This window comes from Symphalangus syndactylus, chromosome 2, assembly GCF_028878055.3.
Source record: "Symphalangus syndactylus isolate Jambi chromosome 2, NHGRI_mSymSyn1-v2.1_pri, whole genome shotgun sequence".
Classification (NCBI taxonomy): domain Eukaryota; kingdom Metazoa; phylum Chordata; class Mammalia; order Primates; family Hylobatidae; genus Symphalangus; species Symphalangus syndactylus.
The window spans coordinates 95,718,962-95,742,648 of NC_072424.2; the positions used below are offsets into that span (position 1 = coordinate 95,718,962).

The window sequence follows — 23,687 nt, forward strand, 5'->3', positions numbered from 1 at the left end:
CATATCATTTTTCAAGGCAAGATCCCTATCTAAACAGTCTAAATAAAGGAAAATTTGAAAAAATATCTTTCTTTTAAGAGTCGGTTATTAATTGGGATCTGGATCAATTGGTATAAGAATGTCCGGGACAGAGAGTCAGTTTCCATTGGTAGAAATATGGTCCAAGATTTCTGTGGCAGATACACAGGACTTTCCCTTTTGGAGTTGGGGGACTATTAAAGGAGCTGTTAGGCTCCCCTGCTGGGTGGTTTACCTCCTTTAAGTCTTACAACTCCCCTGGGAGAAAGACAGGAGTAGTCTCGCTGCACAGAGAAGAATGTCTCAATTTAATTGCTTAGAGTCTCTCTGCGGATAAGTTTCAGATGTGCCACTGAAACTCAAATCTGCCTACGTTCCTTTCACAGCACTACATTGCCTCAAATGGAGACGTTTTGAATTGGTCTGATATGCTTTTTTCCAGTTCCCAGAATTGATTCTTTCTGAGAAGTAGTTTTTCCTCCCATTTCCTCCAGGCCAATTATGGCGAGTGTAGTAGGAGCAACATCTAGGATTCTCCGTTTTGGGTTTCTAATCCGCGGCCGGCACCTGTCTCGGCGTCCTGCCGCTGTCCCAGGCCGGTGGTGCTGGATTCCGCGGCGCTTGGGCAGAAACGAGGAATCCCCGCCAACTCCACAGGGAGGATCTATTGCCAGCCCCCTTATCCCCCTAAAAAACACCCAAATCAAAACAATCAACACAACCTAGACCGTGAGCCTCTGTGGACGGGGCAGTAGAGGGTCGGGGGAAACAAGGCACCTCGGCAGCGCCCTCTGGCGAGAGGAGAGCGAGCAAGTCCTCCGCCCGCGCCCCGCTCTGCCGCCGCCGCCGCCGGCGCCGCCGCGCCCCCGCCCGGCTCTCCGGGTTCACTCTCGGTCTCTCACTCCGTGAGACACAGACGGCAGCTTTCCGACCGAGCGGGGCACAGGCTGAGGCGGCGCCAGCACAACTGCCGCCGCGCGCCCCGAGGAGACCTGGGCACGAGGAAAGAAGGCGAAGCCAGGACTACTTTCCTCCGAGCCGACCGGCAGCTCCGCGCCGCCGCGCGACACCCTTCGCAGCCACTTCGCGGGGCGGGCTAGGACTTGGGGACGTGGCTCGGGAAGAGCCGGGGCGGGCGGCGGCGGCACCGGCGCGAGGGTGCGCGCACTGGGACTGGAGAGGAGTGAGTGGCGGGCTGGGCGGCGGCGGCGGCCGTAGCCGCGGGTGCCTCACCGCTTCGCAGGCAGCACCGCCTCCCGGGCCGCGGCCGCCCGGCCGGGTCCTGTGCGCGTTCCCGGGCCCGGAGCCGGCACAGGATGCGCCCGGCTGCCTTCTGATTGCTGCCGCGCCTCAGCCTCCGCCGCGATGATTCCCCCTGAGCAGCCGCAGCAGCAGCTGCAGCAGCCGCCGCCAGCCCCACCGAACCATGTGGTGACCACCATCGAAAACCTGCCGGCCGAGGGCAGCGGCGGCGGCGGGAGCCTGTCTGCCTCCTCCCGGGCTGGCGTGCGCCAGAGGATCCGCAAAGTGCTGAACAGGTGAGCGGCGGCGCCGGGCGAGGGCGCGGGGGGCAGGGGCTGCGGGCTCCCGGCTCCGGGTCCCCTCCGTCCCTGGGGCGGCTCACGGGCCCTTTGGGACGGGGTTGCGGCCGGAGGAGACTGAGGAGATCGGGCAACGACGCGCTCCGCGGTCGCGGAGAGGCCGCGGCAGCTTTGTCCCGGCGCAGGGAGCCCTGGAGTGGCGGAGCTGCAGCTGGTCCGAGGAGGGAGTTAGGGGAGAGGCGGGGTTTTCCGTACCTAGCCGCCCTGTATGTGTGTCCGCACTCACACCCTCCATACGCGTGCCGCCTCACTTCCCTTTCCCTCTCGCACCCTGGCTTTGCGATCGGGGGTCGGGGGGACGCGGGGACTCGGCCAGGGCTGAGGAGGGAAGCGCGGGGCTGCAGAGATGGCGTGGAAGTCCCTGGTCTCGTTCTGTCCCCCGCCCCGCCCGGGGGCTTCGACCCCTTGCCGGGGGGATGGGGTCGCAGCGACAGCCTAGCAGGCGGAGGGAACCCACTTCTCCAGCCTGACGCTCCAGTCGCGTCTCGGACTCTTCCTGGCTGGGAGCAGCGAAGAGAGGGCTAGAGGCCTGGAACAGACCCAGGCAAAGTGCAAAACATTGCGGGCAGGGTGTGAGCCGGCGGCGCCCAGTTATTCCGAAGCGCCCAAGCCGGAGGGGGCGGGTGCCGATCGCCGGCGCCTCCAGGGCTGGAATCTGCGTAGTGGATTCAGGATGTGGACGTTTTAGGATGAGGACCTGGGTTGACGTGAAAATGGGGGTACCTCTGGCACCTCTGCCTCAACTGTGATGTGAAAGGGACTTTTTCTACTTAAGTAACTTGAAATGGTTGACGAGCTGACACATTAAAAAATTGTATAGGGAATGGGTTTTGTGTTTTTTTTGTTTGGATGCGTGGGTGCCTTTCGATGCCTCTGTAGGGGGGGTAACTGTTCCAGTCGCTCTGTTCATACAGGTTTCTGTGTGGCACTGTGTTGGGTAGCAGAGATTCCCAACGAATTCACACCGAGCTGTCTGGGACTCAAAGCTCTGGTGGGAGTACAAACTATGTACAGAAATAGAATCTTGAGAAATATCCTTATTTTGGGAGTATAGTTTAATTTAGTTATATCAAATCCCGAACCATTCAAGAATCCCTGGTGGAGAATTAATGCGTGTGTTAGTTTATTTGCGGGTACTTCTGTAGGTTTCCATTTATTATCAAACAAAAAGAAATTCACTCTGACGGGAGACACGAGTTGGTAATAGAACTAAGTCTTTGATTTGTAGCTGAGAATACCACCTTCCAAAAGATAAAAGAATAAATCAAGAGACGCTGGCTCAGTACATGTTATGTGGGTTTTGTATTTTTTATGAATACCTGTGGGTTTTTTTTTGAATTGCAAATACCTTGTCATTGGCTGTTTAAATTTTTAAGCACAATATATTTTTAATTATTTTTTCTCATCAAACTAGAAAATATCGATGTAATATTTTGCTCAGTTTCTCTTTGCTCAATTATAAGTTATTATTGATTCCATGTAGGTTATTTCTTGATATGTAATGAATCATAGAGCCCAGAAAAACAAGATCACTGAGGTAGGAGTGAGGAGTATGTTGTCATCATACCTTGGCCAGTAGCTAGGCAAGTGGTTTGCAGCAGAGCCATTTATCTACTTGGTCTTGGTTTCTTCATTGTAAATTATGTTTAATAATACAGACTTGTCTTACTTCCCTACCATGATTTTGAGAATTAGATAATGCTGAAGAAAACACTTGGAAAAGTATAAAGATCTACATGAATTAATGTATTCAACTCATTTTTTTTTCTAAGGTAAGTCTATGGGATAAACACGGGCAAATGAAGTTGAAGTCATGCTACATTATGCTTAGAACCTTGTGTTTCTAATGAAACGATCTGTGACATGAATTGTACTAGTCCCAGTGTATAGAGGAGGAACTTATACTTATGTTGGGTTGACGGCATTTCATCTCAGGTATACAACCATGAATGGAACTCTAGGGTTGTAGCCTTTAGACTTAAGCTAAGACAATTATTTATTTATTTATTTGTCTTTCAAAGTTATTCAAAATTTTCAATATAATATTTTGTATTGAGTAACTGGCTTTTCCTTATCCTTAAAGGATAAGAAGAAACTCTGTTTCAAGAAAGAACATTTTTAGTAAGGAGACTGAAAAATCTGAGCAAGTTTTAAAATCTCAATGGCATAATTTATTTAGCATGCTGATGGGCTTGGCTTTTGTGCCATAATTATGTCAATGAGAGCCTTAATAGTGGCTATAGAGTGATTAGGCTGTAGGTAAAAGTAAGAGTATGGGGAAGAGTGAATTTTTGAGATTCTGCAGAGTGCTTGGATGTGGCTCCCCTCTGGTTTGAACCCTCATGATGTGTTGGACTAGTCAGTAATGGACGTCAGGCAGGCCCATTGGGGCCTAATCATAAGCATCTTTGTCAATTTTCTAAGAACTCATGATCTGCTTACTTTCTCCTTTTTTGCTTTTTTCTTTTCCTCTTCCTCCTTCCTGAATACTTCACCCACATTGCCCTGTCCACTCATTGTCTTCATTGGTCTTCTTTCCTCTACCCTTGGCATGCCGCAACTTAGCTCTTAGCAGAAAGTGGTTCCAAATCAGGAAGCTAGGAGCCAATATAAAAAATATCCCTCCAACTTTTGACATGCAGACATATGGTTAGCAGCATTCTATTGCTGTGGGCTGGTAGGGCTAGTCTCTTCAGTGACTGAAATGGGGGCTGTACCACTGTCAGCTCCTAGCATCCCACTGGGCCAAAGGGGTAATGCTGAGACAGAGTGGTGCAATGGGACAAGAAATATTAGACTGTGAGCAAGGCAAGCCTGGCGAATTGCCTGCCATTGGTCACAGTCTACAGGAACAGCTATCTGACAACCCAGAGGAAGAACTGCAAACACATACGCTATCTATATCCTGTCTACCTGGGGAGAGTTAAAGAGAGAATTGCTCATCAATAATTAATTAAAGGTACTTCTTGCTCTCAAGAAGCTTAGAATGAAATATAGTGTTATCTTAATAAGATCTGCCTTACATTATTCTGCATCATTTTATTTCCATAGTATACTCCATAGCCTCTCCCCTTACTCTAAAGGCTTGTCGAGTTGGATTGCTGCATTTTGTACACAACAATTGGGGTATCTCATTGGTTGACTACTCCCTTTCTGTGAAACAGTTAGATTAGAATGTAATTATATTCAAGACTTGGTGAAAGAGGAGGCACTAGATAATTTTTTTAAATAATTAATGGGACGTCACATTTTTTCCCCTGGTATACTCAAAATTGTTTTGGCAAAGGGATGCAAGAAATAGAAGACAATTTAAATGCTGGAATAATTACTACTCCTTTAATATTCAAAGTTGTGAAATAATCAATGTATTGATTCAAACAAGGAAAAAATACGGCAAAGTCTTCTTCACATTTCCCTTCCTTCCTCCCTCCCTCCCTCCCTTCCTTCCTTCTGGCAGGATCTTGGTCTGTTGCCCAGGCTGCAGTGCAGTGGCATGATCACAACTTATTGCAGCCTTGACTTCCTGGGCTCAAGTGATTCTCCCACCTCAGCCTCCCAAGTAGCTGGGAATGCAGGTGCACACCACCATGCCTGGCTATTTTAAAAAATTTTTTAATTTTTAGTAGAAACGAGGTCTTGTCTTGTTGCCCAGGCTGGCCTCAAACTCCAGGCCTCAAGTCACCCTCCCACCTTGGCTTTCCAAAGTGCTGGAATTGCAGGCATGAGCCACTGTGCCTGGCCTTCCCTTATTTCTTAGCATGGTATAGTACATATTACCCTGCCACAGGCAAGCAGAAAATGACGAAAAGAAAATACTTCAAGGGCAACAGTTGATGACCCTCTCAAAGAAACTGCTGATCAGGTACATTTCTTAGACACATACAGGAGTAACTACTGACCTACATATTAAAGTGCTTGAAGATTTTCTACTCTAAATGATTTCTTAATGAAATGTTTTTGAGAAATGAGTGATAGCTTGTTTTGTGTTTTGCATATGTGTGCTTTTATTTATCTTTTCCCACATGAGTATTATTTTCAGTTGTTAACAGAAATATCTGTGAATTTCTAGTTTTGATACACTTTCTTCCCATTAAGACATACAGTGGGTTGTCTCAAATTATAAAGGGGTTTCTGCCTCTTTGAGTCTTATGGTGGGAATGTTTAATCATTAGAATGGAATCACTACTGATTCTGACTCATCCATTCATTTGATTTAGAATGAATTGATTTCCAACTTATATTTAGATTTATTTTCTTTAGATTTATTTTCAAATTTCTGAAACCTTTTTGAATATAAACCAAAGAGCATTAAGGATATACATAGAAGAGTTTGAAGCAAGCCTACATAAAATCAATGTCCAAGTAGGAAACTTACCATGTAAAATGGGACAATATGTGTACATAGCCTTTCTGAGTCATTAAATAAGGTGGACAGAACATCATGAACCAATGGATATGACTGAACTCTAGGTATTCCATAGAGTTGGTGGAAACATATAATTTAGATGATCCTTTCTTATCAAGTGAGAAGGCTTTTGTTAGGAAATTAATGGTGAGACTCTTCCTCAAGCTGCTCCTTCTAACACGTGTCAAAATGAAAAGAGGAAGATCAGCTAGTAATAAGGTTGATTGATATAAAATATTCCAAGTGGAACTGGGTGGTGTGATTAAAAACAGACTTTTCTAAGATCAATAGTAAATAAAGGATGTCTGAAGGATGCATTTGTTTTTAACTAAAAGGACAAACTTTTTTAAAATAAATGATTATACCAGTATACTTGTATTTATGCCCAGTGCTTGGAGAAACTAATGTTCACATTAAAGGAATATTTGGATTACCTCAGATAAAGATGATGCATTTTCAGGTAATTAATGTGTATTAAAATATACTTGTCTTTGTGTGATTTTCTTTGAACTTTTACTTTCTCAAAATCCTTCAGTGTCTTAGGGGGATCCTAATTGATGTCTGTTTTCACTGTACACATCTATAGATGTAGAGGGTATAGGCAATTGAGCTGCTGCTCATATAGCTCATATAGCTCTAAAGTTACTTAATGCAAGAGATGTTTTATTATTTAGTTGCCATTTCTCATAAAAATAATATGCAGCATGTGAAAGTACCACCACCAGATTTTAGTTTAGCTTGCTTGTTCATTTGCGTTCAGGCCAATGAGCATGCACTGTACATTGTTCAGACACATTAATTCTTGATTATGCTTCTCAAGAAGTATGCTTAGGAAGTCAAACTTCAGTAGATATATGGAAAAAACCTATGAATACTGGGCATATTTCTTAATAGTAACATGAACATATACAGGTCTATATTCATTTATTCTTAAGCAGTAACTGTGTGCTGAGCCCTCTTATGGAAGACACACATGTGATGAAACATTATTCTTGGGCCAAAACCTCAAAAGCTAACTGGGAAACTTGACACGTGTATCACTATTTAGAATGAACGTTGTAATTCATAATCAGAATTGTTACACATAATGCCTAAATAAATGCTTCCAAATGTCTAGATATTGGAATAATGTAAATGAGCTGTTCAATATGCAATCCATATTAACCTTGTTCTGACACTTTGGAATTATACAGAGACTCCTTGAATGTACATAGTTAAGAAGGAATTTCACAAGAAATGTCAAAGAAAACAATAACAATAAATATTCTTTAGGAAGTATTTTCTTAGAAAAAATGTTAGTGGCAACTCAGTTAGTGGCAACATGAGTATAATTTTTTGAATTATATTATAATTTAAGTTTTAAAAATGTTGTTTCAGCCAGGGGCAGTGGCTCACAACTGTAATCCCCGCATTTGGGAGGCCAAGGTGGGAGAATCACCTGAGGTCAGGAGTGTGAGACCAACCTGGCCACCATGGCGAAACCCCATCTCTACTAAAAATACAAAAATTATCTGGGCGTGGTGGTATGCACCTATAGTCCCAGCTACTTGGGAGGCTGAGGCACGAGAACCACTTGCACCCAGGAGGCAGATGTTGCAGTGAGTCAAGATCACCCCCACTGCATTCCAGCCTGGGCAACAGAGTGAAACTCCATCTCAAAAAAATCCCCCAAAAAACAAAAACAAAAAAATCCTATTATCTATCTATCTATCTATCTATCTATCTATCTATCTATCATCTATCTACACATATATATATACACACATATATATGTGTGTGTATATATATAGAGAGAGTTTCTATTGAATTTAAATTCTAAACTTTGTCTCAAGAATATTTACTATGTGACTCTCTGAGGATTAAGAAAAAAAAACCCTCAAATATAGTTTTGCAAGTTCCGAGATTATAAGCCACCAATTCCTAATACATTCCATTTTTTAAAAATAATTAGAGAAACCTACTATAACTGAACAAACACTGAATAGATTTTTAAAACCAAATCATACTAATTATATACAGATTTAGAGTGACAGGGCTACAATTTGCAATCATAGCTGACTCTGAGAAACCACAAAGTACTCTGGTCTGTCCTATAAGATAGATCTTCTTCTCGCATTCATTGATTCATTCATCCAGGAAGAATTTTATTCAATGAGTGTTTATTGAGTGACTATTATATGTTGGGCACTGCTAGATCACAATGGCTGGTATGGCCTCTGGGTGCCATTGGTGGAGTTTCTGTTATTACCCTTTCAATATAACTCATCAAAGGGGCAATTTAAATAAAATAGAAAGATAACATATATCTCTCAAAATGCTATAGTTTCAAAAATGATGTTTTCAAGCTGATCTGACAAAAAATCCCCATAAATTAGTTGTTTCACTTTTAGGAAAACTGCCCAGGTGGAAGACTGAAACATAAAATTACTCAACGTCTACATAGATTCAAGAAGCAGACCTTTTTTGATGAATACCATTGAGTTTGTTTCACCTAGGGCTTAAAAAATATTAAAAAAAAGGAACAGCTATTAATGTTCATCCAACTTCAGAATGTTAGAAGGAAAAGGAGAACTGATTTGAATCCCATTCTTCTGTTCAGGGTGAACCTATCAATGTCCTTGCCATATAACTCAAGAAAATAGAGTTTTCTGAAAATATTAATGAGCTGACAGTGCATAGGCAACTTTGTGGGGCTTGGTGACATGTTTGTGCATTGCAGACGGAGAGATTTAAAATATGCAAGAGCATAACAAGGACTGGATTTTTGGTGGAAGGACTGGATTTTTATATATAATTTGATACAACCTAATGAGAGTGTTTGAGATGTTTGAGTTAAAATTAGCATTTAGACAATGACTCAAGTTCTCAGATTTTACTTTATAAGGCATATACTTTATATTACAAAACATTACATTGTATGTTTTTCTTCTAATAACAAAGATTAGTATTTTCATCCTTTTCTAGATAAGGAAACAAATTTATGTGGTGATACAGCTAAGTGCTTTTATAAAGCCACAGAGGAGGGAGAGAGCATGCTAGGCTGGAGAAAGGTCAGGAGGGATCAGGGATGGTATTTGTCCTTGGCAATGAAAGATGGGTAGGAAAGGAATACATGCAGGGAGAGGGAGGTGAGACAGGATGAGCCATTCATGGAAATAAGAGATTGGGGAAGAATTAAGTGTCCAGTTTGACAATATTATAGGATGCGTCAATATAAAGGGAAGAAGAGGGAATTAAGGCTAGATTTGTAGGATGGGATCAGATAACGGAAAGCCTTAGATGCTCTAATAAGCAGTTAGACTTATTAAGTTATTTTAGGTTATTGAGTAGAGAAATGACATGATCAGAGATGTGCCCAAATATGATACTCTGGGGGAAAATCTATAGGACAAAAGGAGAAGGAAAAGACCAGAGTTTGGGGATCAGTTAGGAGGCTACTGCAGTCATTTAGAGGGGAAGAAATGTGAGTAGAAGTGGGGTGGAGGCAGTCAGGATGGAGAGGGAAGTGCTCTGATTTGAACAGAATCTGGACCAGGTCAGCTAAAAGAAGATTTGATTATTTTTGAGAAGGCACTCAGCAGTGCCTATCAAATAATGGGTATTTAATACTTGTTTGTTGAAAGGTTATTGAAAGCCACTACAGGAAAGAGATCTGCTCTCCAGGGCCTAGGGTGCTGAGTGAGCTAGAGAGGCTGCTGGGAGGATAGCAGCTAGCTATTCAGATTGTGGGCTACGGACTCCTGCCGGACTACAGACTGTGTGGCCAGACTGTGATGAGAACAGAAATTGGGAGTAAGCGTTTAGAAATAACTGTAGCAGTTTGACAGAGCACTTTTATATTTTTGTCCTAATATTTAAGAATCGGGTTTTGTATTTTTGTTTTTGTTTTTTTCCATTTCATTTTTTCTCATAATTGATTTTTATTGTATTTCACAAAAGTATTGTCTTCTATGAATTGTTAAAAAACGGATATTTTATGACAGAATGTTTGAGAAGCACTGGTGCCAGCCAGATATCCAAGTGGAAGTAAGGGTGAATTTGGATTCTGGGAGTGCATCTAATCATGGATGGGGGGAGCGGTTCCTCATTGTGGGGGCATCAGGTTGGTACTAGTCATGACCCTGAAAATCTGTACCTATAAGGTGATGGTGTGGAAGCAGTAGAGTAAGGCTGACAATAGCTACAAGTATCAAGGCCCCAGCCAAATGGCCTGGTCTTCAGCTGGGGCACCTTGCCTTAAAGGGATGCCCTGGAATGTGAGGCAGGGAAACTATTTAGAAGTGAGGAGTACAGGGCAGTAGCCCAGGTCGGTAGAATGGACAGTAAGTGGGGAGTAAGACTTCAACCAGGAGTCCCTCAGCCATTTAACAAAGAATTACTGAGTCAGGTGAGAGGCACAATCTAGCTGTTAGGGTTACTTCGGGAAACAAAACAGAAAAGACCTCCACTCTCATGGAGACCTCATTCTACAAGAGAGGCAGGCAATTAAAAACATGAAAAAGGTATCCAACAGTGGCAAATATGCAGAGAATCAAAGTGGGGTGATGTGACAGAGAGGGAACAGGTGGTACTTCAATTTGGCTGGTCAGGCCTCTTTCTCTCTCTCTGATGACACTGAAGCTAAGATTAGAATGGCCAAAAGGAAATGGCCATTGGAGGGTCTGGAGGAAAGTCATTCCAGGCAGAGATGCTAAGATGAAATAAGTCTTCATAATGACGTGAAAGAAAGGGAGGCTGGAGAGCAGGAAACAGGAGAGCATAAGTGAGGAGGTCAGAGAGGGAGGCAGGTGTCAGTTCTAAGTGGGCTGGGGAACAAGTGGAAGATTTTAAGCAGAGGAGTTGTCTGGCTAATGTTTTGAAAAGACCACTGTGGCTGCTGTTGGAGAATGGATTGTGGGAGAAGTACATAGCTACTAGATGAAAGAGATGTTGGAAGCTGGCTGGCCTATAGCAACAGAATTGGAGACAAGTGGTTGTAATCTGGAGTGGTTTGCACTGGGAGGTGGAGTACACAGGACTGGATGAGTGATTTGACGGGACAGCTAAGGGAGAGGAATGAAGAAACATTTCCAGTTTTTTGGGCTTGAGCAATTGGGTGAGCGATGGTGCCATTTTCTAAGGTGGGAAAGACTGGGAGAGGAACATGTTTGTTGGTAGGAATTAAAGAGTTTACTTTGGCAAGTAAAGTTAGAGATGAGTAGTGGAAAGGTCAAAAGAAAGCTGGAGTGTGGAATTCTGGGGAGAAGTCAGAGCTTGGAATTTGGATTTGGGGGTCATGATTCCTGGATGCATATGTAGATAGAGAGAAAGAGCAGTACCAAGAACAATTTAGGGGGCACACTAACCCTCAGAGTCAAACACAGAAGGACTCAGTAAAGAACTGGAGAAGGAAGGATCTGAAGTAGGAAGGAAACCAGGAGAGTATGGTGTCCAGAAGCCAAGGGAAGATGTTTCCAGAAGGAGGCAATAAGCAGTCCACTGTGCTGAGAGTAATTGAGGAAAGGGCAGATAAATGACCAGTGGCTTGGCAACACAGGGAACCCTGGGGCTGTGACAACCACAGGGTCAGAGGAGTGGTGCAGATGGAAACGTGGATGGAATGGTTTGGGAGGGAATGTGAGGTGGAGGTGTTCAGAATATGACTTTTGAGAAATTTTGTCCTAACATGGAATAGAGTGTAGGGAGAGTCTTTTAATGGGAGAGATAATACAACAGGTCTGTGTGCTGATGGGAGTGCTGTAGTGAAGAGGGAAAAATTGCAGGAAGGAGTGAGATAAAGGAAGGAGGGAACCTTGAGAAGGCTCAGATGGTGGAATTCAAAGCATGGTGGGGAGGAGCTAGTCTTTGAGAGGACTAGGACACTGTCCATAGTACAGAGGAGATGCTGAGAATGGGGGTGTAAATGAAGGTAATTTGGTAGATTTCATGATTTCATGGTGGGAATCATAGGCAGTTCCTCTCTGGTGGCTTCTCTTTCTCTGTGAACTCTGAGGCAAAGATATCAATAGTGAACAAAGATACTAGTTGTTGGGGGAGGTGTTTAGAATGTTTGTACAAAGAGAAGTGGGAAACAGTCATTTTGAAGAGTAAGAAAGGAAATATACTAAAGAAGCGTTATGTGTAAATTTGACATTTGTGGTGGGGATTCAGTAGGGGGTGTGATGAGCAGAAAGAAGCTACTGCTGTTTAGAATCTGCGGCCTTGGAAGAGATGAACTCAGATCTGTGCCCAAGAAGCCAGAACCATCATCTTATAAGTGAGGATAGTGGGGCAGTGCATATTTGAGGGGGCTCAGTAGGACTTGGGTCCTGATTGTATTGGGGAGTGGGGTATGAGAGAGAGAGAAGAGGGAATTAAGATAGTTTTAAAATATATATATTTTTTAAGAGACAAAGTTTCACGCCATCACCCAGGCTGGAGTGCAGTGGTGCGATCATAGCTCACTGCAGCCTCAAACTCCTGGGCTCAAGTGATCTTCCTGCCTCAGCCTCCCGAGTATCTAAGACTACAGGTGTGCACCACCATGCTGGGCTAATTTTTAATTTTTTTTGTAGAGATGTTGGTCTTGCTATGTTCCCCAGGCTGGTCTTGAACTGGGTTCACGTGATATTCCCACCATGGACTCCCAGAGTGTTGGAATTACAGCCATGAGCCATCACACCTGGTGATGAGATGTGACTTAGCAATCACTTCCAGGTTTTGTGCCTGGGCCACTGGAGTGATGGTGTCCCCTTTAGCCTGTGTCGCATGTTTTGTTTCAGGGAAACAGCTTAACTTTTGGGGGTTTCAATTCTCTCATTTGTAAAGTGGTTAAAATAATCCTAGTTTTTCATTTCCCATTGGATGTTTGGGAATTTTACATGCAACAACATCTGGGAGAGGGCTTGGAAAGCTGCCAAGCACCATGTAATTGTTATCCTAGTCCCAAAATTAAAAGGAGAGCCTGGGTTTTCGCGGCTTTGCGCTGTCATCCAGCCTGTGATAAATGCTGACTGGCTTCCTCGGCTCGCAGTGACTTTGATGCACAGTCCCTACTCTGGCCCTGTCGTTTTTGTCATGAGCCTTGTCAGTCAGAGTCTGAAGTGAAACCCACCGATCTATGAACTAGGGCACTAGGCTGTTTACTTCAATGTGTTCGTGTTTGTTTATATATATGTGTGCATAAAAAGTATAAATATCTATAACAGAAAGTAAAAATGTATATATATTTAATGAAAGTATAAATATATGTATTTATGGAAAGTATATAGCAAGCCCCCTCTTGGGAAGGCGATTTCAGCACTGGCATATGTTCTGTTGTCTAATTGTGCCTCTCAGCCCAGGAGCTCCGCGGTACCTGTGGTTCCTGAAAGAGAGTTTGACAGGCTTCAGGAAAGGGTTAGTGCCTCTTGAACTGGGGAGATTACAAAACGAGCGTGGGCCTAAAAGGCTCCACAGAGGCAGGCAGCGGGATGGACAGAGCGGCTCAGAGGGAAGGGACAGAGCCGCTTTAATGTGCTAATGAGGGGAAGCCCAGATGCCAGCGGGCTCAGTGGAGCTCTTTGTGACGCCGAGTTCCCGAGGCTGGCTGGAGTCTCTGTCCCTATCTAGATCCTGCTGCAGGCCGGGGAAACACTGCTCTCTTAGAGACGGGCCCTGTCCTCCACAGATAGCCCCGCAGACCCTCGGAACGCGGGTGGACGGGGAGGGCGTGCGCGAGCCTCGGGGCTGGGTGGTGGCTGGAAAAGGGAGCGCCAGCAGGCGGGGGAGGGGCGCTCGGACTACAGAGGACGGGACAGAGGCGAGTGTTCCGCGGGGTGTGTGGAGTAAGAGTTGGGAAGGACCTTTGTAGCTTCGCGAAATTAACCGTTTCTCCTCCACAACTGCCAAGCTCGGCGAATGGCCTTTAAGCCCATCCAACAGGAGATAATCTGTCCTTGGAACTAGTGCAAGTCAGTTTTTAACTACTTGCGGAGAAAGTCTGAAACGTCACAACCAAGCAAACAAAAACGATCACCACCCAGTGAGTGTTGGAATGAAATTCATGTTCTGGTTATTTCTTTCAGAGATGGCTCCAAGATTGCTAGATAGGAGGAATTAGAGCACCCATTGAGTGGCAGCTGGGTCAGGGGTTTGTCTGGAAGTTGTGTTTGCATATCAAGAACACAGTGCAGGATTTACAAAGAGTATGTTTACTCGTACTGATCCATCTGCTAATGGAAAGATTGGGTAACCAGAGCCCCTCCAGCCACCCTTAAATGCTGCCTCTAGATTGCATTATAAAGTCTTGGGTCATAACTGTCTCTGGAAATATAAGTTCCCAGATAAAATAGACAGATGAAGATGATCGATCCATGATATCTTGACCTTTTGTGTCCTATATTTCCTTTCTGAATATTCGTGGGGGATATATAAATATTTAAATATAACATATATAATATGTTATATGTTATTTCTCAAATAATGAATATGAGATATTATTTGTAATGAGTCTTTGTCTATCCATCTATCTGAATCTCTTTTTGTGCCTTGCTCTGTTTTTCTTTGACACACACACGCACACACACACACTTAGACTGATAGGTAGAGGATAGTCTTCCATTTAATTGATGATAGCCCCCCAACTTTTTTTTACCATGTTTTTTGGGAGGAGAGCTCAAGAGTTAGTTCAAGAAGAATGATTCATTTTTAAAGTGCTTCATTTCTATTTTGGCGTCACACTGAATTGATACCACCTAAGAAAAATAGAAGCATTTAGTGTAGAATTCCCCATGAGCTAGCTATATTTGGAAGTGTGAATGCACCTGTAGAACAGTCACCCCATAAAGGGTTTCCCCCCATGTTCCTGAGCCATATATGGCTTCATTATAACACTTCAGTTCCAGGTGACAATAAGTACTGGGACTTAGATTTCAAATTTTACTCTTTTTTACCTGTTCTAACAGTTTGTGTGATTTTAGTGCCTTTCAGGCAAAATTCTTCTATTTTATGTAAATAATTTCTCCTTGTTGCTTCCCATCTATTTCCTGCCCCTAATGGGATACATGCCTTTTGGATTGACCTTCCTTAGTGAAAGCTGGGTGCTTTCAAGCCTAAAGAAGTATAGGCAATGAGGTAGTTGCTTGCACTGGTTTTAGAAAAATTGATCATTTGCAACTCTTAGGCTGATAAATGAACTCATTTGTGTCCAATGCAAAGAGACCCTAATTATTACTTCCCTGGCCCCAAAGTTAATTCCAACCTGAGAGCATGCTTTCCACAATTACGGAAGAAAAACCCCATTTAATGCATTTATAGCAATGGGTATGAGATTGTTCATTTTGGATATCAATTGTCAAAGAAAATAGTGACTATGAAAAAATGTAAATGGGAATGTAGGTAGAATAAACTGGTGTACTGGACTTGCAATTGGTTAGGCTGTGGCTTGGTGAATTAAGACAACAACAAAAAAAAATTTTTTAGCCAAATTGTCATCTTTATTGTCACAGCTAGAAAGCTGTTCATTGGATTTAAGATCCAAGGATTCTCTTCCTTTTTAGTTGCTACTGAGCAAGCATGTGAAGGCCAGAGTCTACAAAGTACTTTTTTTCTAAAAGAAATTTCCACAGCCTGGTATATTCCACCACCAAGAGTGGTTGGAGGAGATAACACTTGTTTAATGAATTAGTGGTGTGCTTATGGTAGGCTGGGGAAGAAAAGCTAAGAGAGTTGTATGGTAGTTAGGCAGTCCCAGCTCAAAGTAAGCACGGGTAAGGGAGAACAACATTTTCTTATTCTCATTCATAAATACTTTCCTAAACAAGTTCTACCAGTTAGATGTTAATTTGTGTTAAATTTCTTCTTTATATACATCGCCCTGGAAAAATTAAACAAAATTAGATTCATATCAATTGCATGTTACTTTAAGGACAGCATAGTCCTAAATGTGGTTAGCAGATGCAAACAAGTATAAGGTTAGGTCCCTGCTCTTAAGTATACATATATTTTTATTTGTATATATTCGTGGAGTACAAGTGCAATTTTGCTATGTCGTTAAGTACGTTTTAATTTAGTTAATCAGTTATTATTTTAGTAATCAACTTGATTGCTTTCCCTTTAAGAGCTGAAATCAATCACAGAGAAGGATGGGAGCATTACTTGAAGGCATCTTTAGAACATGGGACATTGGACATTAGGACAGGTCTGATGGCAGTGCTACATGCTTGGAGCTTGCCCTATCACTGGACTTTCATTATGTGGGATAATTAATATCCTTTTTGAGCCAGGTTTAGTTGGGATTTGTTTAACTTGCAGCTGAAAGCATCCCTAAGCGTCTTCCTATATTACCAGCAGCCACTTTATTACCAAGAAGTTGGGGTTTTACAGGGAAGCAAATTGTATCACTAGAGAGTTGGAAGCATTTTGGGCTAGCGGAGAACATTTTGGGCTAAGCATGGAGAGCTTAGAGATCATCTTTGCTCTCTTTAAAATATGTTCAGGACCCTCCACCAATTGAATCAAACATCATTTCACCAGATTTTCAGAGGCACACTGGTCAATAAATGTTTGAGAATATATCTGTGCAACAGCTATGCAAATTTTGACAAGTTATCTGAAATACACGGTTTCTAAATCCCTGCTAACTCTTAAAATCCATGATTATACATGACAATACAGCCCAAAGTCCTTCTGACAAATCAGATGAAGTTTATTTCTAAAGCATATGTATAGTCTTTCTTCTTAATGTGCTGGCACCTCAGAATAAAATTACAGCCCAGGCATTTCAGCAGTCATTCCATGTGTGCTTGTGGCCTAGAGGCAGACAGCCCAGGCGGAGAGTTTAGAAATTAAACGTCTTGTGTGCTAAAGCTAAGCTCCAAAGAAGGAATTATTAGATACCTCAGTATATTGCGATAACCTTGCAAAAGTGGGCTCAGTTTAACTTGATAGGTTTTCTGTACTGGAATAGAATGGAAATTGACATATATATATATACACACACACACACACACACACATATATACACACACAAATATATATATACACATATGGAATGGAAATTGACATACATATATACACACATATATGTATATATACATATATGGAATAGAATGGGAATTGACATACATATATACATATACATATGTGTATATACACATATATGTACGTATATACATATATACACATATACATATGTATGTATACACATACGCATTACATATATGCACATATATGTGTGTACATATGTGTGTACATATATACATATGTATATATACACACATATGTATGTGTTTATGTGTATATACATATGTATATATGTACACACATATATGTATGTGTATATATATGTTATGTACTAGATTAACTGACACTTTATATATACATATATAGAGAATAGAATGGAAATTGACATACATATATACACATACATATGTGTGTACATATATACATATACATATATACATATATACACATATATACATATACCTATGTATATATACACATACGCATAACACATATATACACATGCATATGTGTGTACATATATACATATGTATATACATAGACACATGCATATATGTGTGTACATATATACATATGTGTATACATAGACACATGCATATATGTGTGTACATATATACATATGTGTATACATAGACACATGCATATATGTGTGTACATATATACATATGTGTATACATAGACACATGCATATGTGTGTACATATATACATATGTGTATACATAGACACATGCATATATGTGTGTACATATATACATATGTGTATACATAGACACATGCATATATGTGTGTACATATATACATATGTATATACATATACACATACATATATGTATGTCAATTTCCATTCTAGTCCATATATATGTGTATATATATATATTTAAAGTGTCAGTTAACCGAGTTGGCTTTTAAATTCCTGCTCCAGAAAACACAAATGTAACACCTTGAGGAGCAGGGCAATGCCAGAAGGTTGTTTACTGTGACAAGCTTTCTTTTCCTCTCTCGTGTGTATGTTGCTTCACTAAAGCAGGGTGTTTTATCCAGTGTGAAGTGATAGAAACTTGCTTTATAATATTATCAAGGATCTGCCTACATAAAAAAGAATAATGAAGTCATTTGGCTTACATTTTTGATATCATTTGTATTGCCTCTGTGCAGAGTTGAGTGAAGCAGTTTCTATAGCTGCTGTAAGCAATAAGCCTCTAAATGTTAAATGCTGACTCAACATAAGCATGTCTGCAGAAGAAGATGATTAACTTGAAGAGAAGCTAGTGTCAGCAAGAAGAAATTCAACCACACATTCAAAAGGAATATAGAGTATTTACATGTGACATCTTCAGATGCCACCTCGGAAAGAGAAAAATGTAATTGTGTTACATGGAAATAAGTATGTTATCTCCCTTCTATCGTTGATATTTGAGATTTTGTTCCCCAAAGTCTTGCATTGGTTTTCTCATCTAGTATATCCATTTTACCTCAGATAGTTAATCTAAGCCAATTAGTTTATGGCATTTCTCTGGAGTCCAGGGCATGGAGATTGTTGTTGGTCTTGGGGTGGGCAAAGGTCCCAGGTTGGTACAACCAGATTGAAGATAAAGGACTTGCATTTAGATGAGGGAGGGGCTGTCTCTTTCTATTGCTGAATTTGATAAAGCCATCTTGCTACCAGCTGCTAACAGTAGCCACTTTATGACCATGAAGGAAACCAGTGGTAGGATGTTACTAATGCTAAGGACAGCAGAGTGGACAGAAGGAAACTAGCTGGGTCTTTGGAGATATCATTTAGTAACTGATTGCAATGCTGCATGCTTGAAGCTTGCCCTATCACTAGACTGTCATTATGTGGGATAATTAATATTCTCTTTAAGCCAGGTTTAGTTGGGGTTTGTTTGACTTGCAGCTGAAAGCATCCCTAACTAATATACACCTCTTTTACTCTGGCCTGAGACTGATGACCTTTGAATACCATTCAGGGCCTTTTCATTTCTTGCAGTCTGGACACATCTATCAAGGAAGAGCAGGGGCAGGTTTGCTCGAGTGTGTGATGTGCAGGGTAGTTTGCCCAAGTTGTGGTTCCGCTGAGGGTAGAAAGAATGGGCTCTATGGTAGATGTCATCCATACTGGTCTGTATATCCATACCAGTCTGTGGCACGTTTGATAATCCAAATCAGGTCTGGATTAGACAAATATATTGAGGAACTTGAAGTACCGGGTGAAAGGCCTCCACTCCATGTCATCATCCATTTATTTATTTGATAAGCATTATTCTGAGCCTGCTTTGCCCAGGCTGGTGCTGGCATTGGGTATATGAAAGATCTCACACAGTATAATAGAAAACCATGGGAGCACTCAATAAAAGGAGTCGGGGAAGGCATCTAAGCATATGACAGTGATATGGTTTGGCTCTGTGTCTCCACCCAAATCTCACCTTGAATTGTAATCCCTACAATCCCCACATGTCAAGGGTGGGACCAGCTGGAGGTAATTGAATCATGAGGGTGGTTTCCACCATGCTGTTCTCATGATAATGAGTGAGTCTCATGAGATATGATGGTTTTATAAGCATCTAGCATTTCCCTTGCTTGCACTCATTCTCTCTTCTGCTGCCCTGTGAAGAGGTGCTTTCTACCATAATTATAAGTTTCCTGAGACCTCCTCAGCCATGGGAACTGTTTGTCAATTAAGCCTCTTTTCTTTATAAATTACCCAGTCTTGAGTAGTTCTTCATAGCAGCATGAGAATGGACTGATACAGACAGCTATGCTGACAACTAGAAAAAGAGGAGGACATAGCCAGAATTAAAAGAGGAGTGTGTGTGTGCGTTTGTGTTTGTGTACAGGTGCATGTGCACATATGTGGTGGGGGTGGGGATTACAGAGAATGGTGTTTTAGGCAGAGGAAACAATGCATTAGAAGCCTGTGAGTGGGTGAGTATGTGATGAATTCTGGGAAATGAAACAGGTTCAGATGGCTGCAGCCATACATGAGAGGAAGAGATGTCAGAGGCTGGAGGAGTAGGTAGGGGCCAGATCATGCAGGGCTTTGGAAGTTTAAGTTGTGTATTTTGTCTTATGAGCACTAAGCAGCATTGGAGACACTAAGCAGAAAGGTAACATGACTGATTTGTTCATAAGATCTGGCTTCCTGCAGTATAAACAGTGAATTTGAGTAGGGGAGCCCAGGTAGGAGACAGTTGCAGAGGAGAAATGGAGAGTTATGATGTACTTTAAAGTTACATTCTAACTACCCTTTTTGAAACCACGGGTTTTGATTGGTAATTACTGCATAAGAGAAAGGTGAATCGAGTTTGATGCTGGTCAATGTTTGATTTCATTTGGTGTACCAACCTCATGACCTCAGACAAGTTATCTAAACTCACTGAGCTTTAGTTCCATCATCTGTGAAATTACAGTAAGAGTACCTACCTCATAGGAATACTGAAGAGGATTAAAGATGGTAATATATTTATAGTTCTTGGCACCATGCCTGAAACATATTAGTCATTATAATGATTAATATTTAGCATAATGCATGTGTAAGGAAGAAACACAAGAATGAAGGCAGAAGAAGAGAGTCTTTCTGAGCTCCTTCATGGTCTAAGAGTTGAGATTCACCTGAAAATTGCGAAGTGTAACTATGGTGCTATCCTTTTATTCTTTGGGAGTGGGACTTGTAGTTATTATGTAGGCATCACATTTCTAATAATCTTTAATCCTGGAAGAAGCAAAAGTAAAAATCAAGACAAAGCTGCTAAGTAGAAGGTGTGCTTATTTTTGGCTAAGAGGAAGAGGAGGGAAGGCGTGTTGACCTCACAGGGCAGGGAGGGAAGGAGTCTTATCCCTAGGAGATGCTGGGAGCAGGGGCTTCAAAAGACCTGTGCCTTTGCAGTGAGAACATACTGCAGAGACACACCTGGAAGCTGATGAAAGTAGGTATACATCTTTTAGGGCAGGGACTTCTGTTTGTTTTTCTAATCACTTAGAACAGTGCCTGCCATATGGTAGATATTGTAGTCAACAAATATTTGTTGAATGGATGAATGAAAGCTGATGGGATGGATGTGCTTCCACCAAGTTTTGAGTTCTGGGATTAAAATTTCTGCCAGGATATAGACACATGATATGTTGGGTTCCCTTCATTTGTTGCCTACAAAGCAGCCTTGTATTTTCTATTGCAGCCATTAGAGGAGCTAATCAGAGAAGCTAATCAATAGCTGATGAACTGATTCATGGAGATAGATTTCTCAAGCCAGAGTTTGAAAGAAAAGAACAGATTCTTTCCTTGAACTGTGTAAGCAGCTAATTTTAGTCAGCAGGTGTTGCAGCTTTTAAAAGGCATTTGGCAGGGTTTCCATCTACTCCCATTTCATCCAAAATATGTAACTTTCATCGCTCCCATTCTAGAAACATGCTGCTTTGTGAGTGTTTTCTGAGTAGAAAAGGGAATTGTGGGAAAGTATAATCAAGAAAAAAAAATGAAGTGCTTAGCTCAGAACCTGGCCCCATAGAAAATGGGAAATAAATGAGAAAGAATATAGAACTGCCATTCACAGAGTGTAGATGGAGGAAAGAGATGGCGAGTAGACACTGCTTCATGCTGAATGTGGACGAAATCTCTCTGCATCACTGGAGATAATGTGTTGCTTTTAGCTTCCTCAGTCTGAATCAATTTCTGTACCCAGAGCCTTGGCTTATAATTTTACACATCAATACCTATTTACTTAGGGAAGGGCCAATTAGTTTTCTTTATGCATTGCCTAAAAACAAACAAATCCCCTCCAAAGCAGTTGGTGAAAACAACGTAACCTAATGCCCTGAAAAAAAATGGATCCTTAGGAAAATGTTTTGGTACATAATTCTGAGATGAGAACCAGGCGTCCAGAATAGTTATTTTCCATGAGAAATTTCTAATCATAGATGTATGCCAGAAGTTGATAACACATATAAGCCATAGATACTAGTTTGCTCTATGTTCATACGGTGCACTTGAGATGCCAGACGTAGGTCTTTGATGAAGACAGTGTGGACATTTTTTGCTTTTTGGAGAGCAGTTGCACAAGTCAATCAAGTATGCTAACAGCTTGCTTCAATGAGCTGTACATGGTCTGCAGTTATGGATCATGTCTCACCAGTACTACAAAGGGGTTGGAGAACAGGTAGGTAGTCACAGTGATTGTGAAACTGGCCCAGTTGTCCCATAGAATTGATGTTTATAGTTTCTATTGAATAAACATAGAAATTGACCCTCCCAGTCTTAAAAACTTGAGAAACCACATTTGCCTTACCTGAGTTCCTTTCTCAGGAAACCAATCATCAGGCCTCCCAGATAGTATGAAGGAACTGAAATTTACAAGATCACCACATCTGGACAATGAGATGCAAGACCCCTCACCCATCATGATTGCCTTTCTGACTATTGGCTTCCTTTTGACCAACTCTTCCTTCTTACCCCTCTCTAATTCCTGTTTTCCCACACATGATTATATTTCTTCCCCGCTATATAAACCCCTAATTTTAGTTTGTCAGGGAGATGGATTTGAGGCTGATCTCCCATCTCCTCAGCTGCAGCACCAGAATAAAGCCTTCCTCCCTGGCAATACTCATTGTCTCAGTGACTGGCTTTTTGTGTGGTGAGCAGCAGGACCTAGACCAAACCCCTGGCATTTGGTAATAATTGTGTTAATAGGATCTATTGATCTACTATATTTATATGTAAGTATAATATTCACATTTGTATATATGTGTATGTATTTATATGTATGTGTGTGTGTGTGTGTGTGTGTAGAGAGAGAGAGAGAGAGACAGAGAGAGAGATTGATTTACTTTAAGGAATTGGTTTTTGTAACTGTGGGGGATGGCAAGTCTCAAATTTGTAGGGCAAGCCAGCAGGCTAGAAACTCAGGCTGAGTTTCTATGTTACAGTCTTGAGGCTGAATTTCTTCTTCTCTGGAAAACTTCTGTTTTTGCTCTTAAGACCTTCAACTGATTGGATGAGACCCACCCATATTATCAAGGGTTATCTGCTTTACTTAAAGCTAACTGATTGTAAATGTTAATGACATCTATAAAATACCTTCATAGCAAACATCTAAACTAATATTTGACTGAACAGCTGAGAACCATAGCTTAGCCAAGCTGACACATAAAACTAATCATCACAGTGATAATGACAATGGTAATAGTGAGGTTACTCTCAGATGTCCTGGAATTACTATGTATCAGCCACTTTGCTAAGTTTTTACATTTATTATCCTGCTTAATCCTTTCAAACCATCTCCATTCTAAAGATGAAGATACTGAGCCAGAGATGTCTGCTAAATTGCCCAAAGTCGCATAGATACAAAGTGGCATTGTTAGGGCTTGAACCTATTTGGATCCGAGCCCATGCTCTTACATAGCTTTCTATAGAGCAGATATTAGTTGGTACCATTTTGTTTTGTCCCTTTGACAGAAAGTTGACTTAAGGTAGGATAAGCAAACATGGCAATTTATTGTCTTATGTCCTCAGGAAGTCCAAGTTAAGTGGATCCAGGGGCTAAAAGGATGTTGTCTGGACTCTACATTTTGTTCCATCTCTTGGCTCTGTTTCCTCTTAGCATTATTCTGCAGACAGGCTCCTTCTAAGAGGAAGGCAGGACTCATCTTTTGACTCAACAAGTGGAGTAGAAATGGGCTTTCCTCTT

The 23,687-nt window shown here is 41.7% G+C and overlaps 1 protein-coding gene across 3 annotated transcripts in view; it reads left to right on the forward strand.

The window, feature by feature from the left end:
* The first annotated feature begins 561 nt into the window (after positions 1-561).
* Positions 562-23,687, forward strand: part of SLC35F1 (solute carrier family 35 member F1) — a 422,068-nt gene continuing 398,942 nt past the window's right edge. The window contains exon 1 of one of the 3 annotated variants that reach the window (XM_055262538.2): positions 562-1,556. In XM_055262538.2, the coding sequence (XP_055118513.1) occupies positions 1,384-1,556 (173 nt within the window). In that variant the 5' untranslated portion in view covers positions 562-1,383. Of the gene's footprint in view, positions 1,557-13,531; positions 14,027-23,687 lie in introns of those variants that run through there. The other 2 variants (XM_055262550.2, XM_055262546.2) reach the window with 2 other exon arrangements.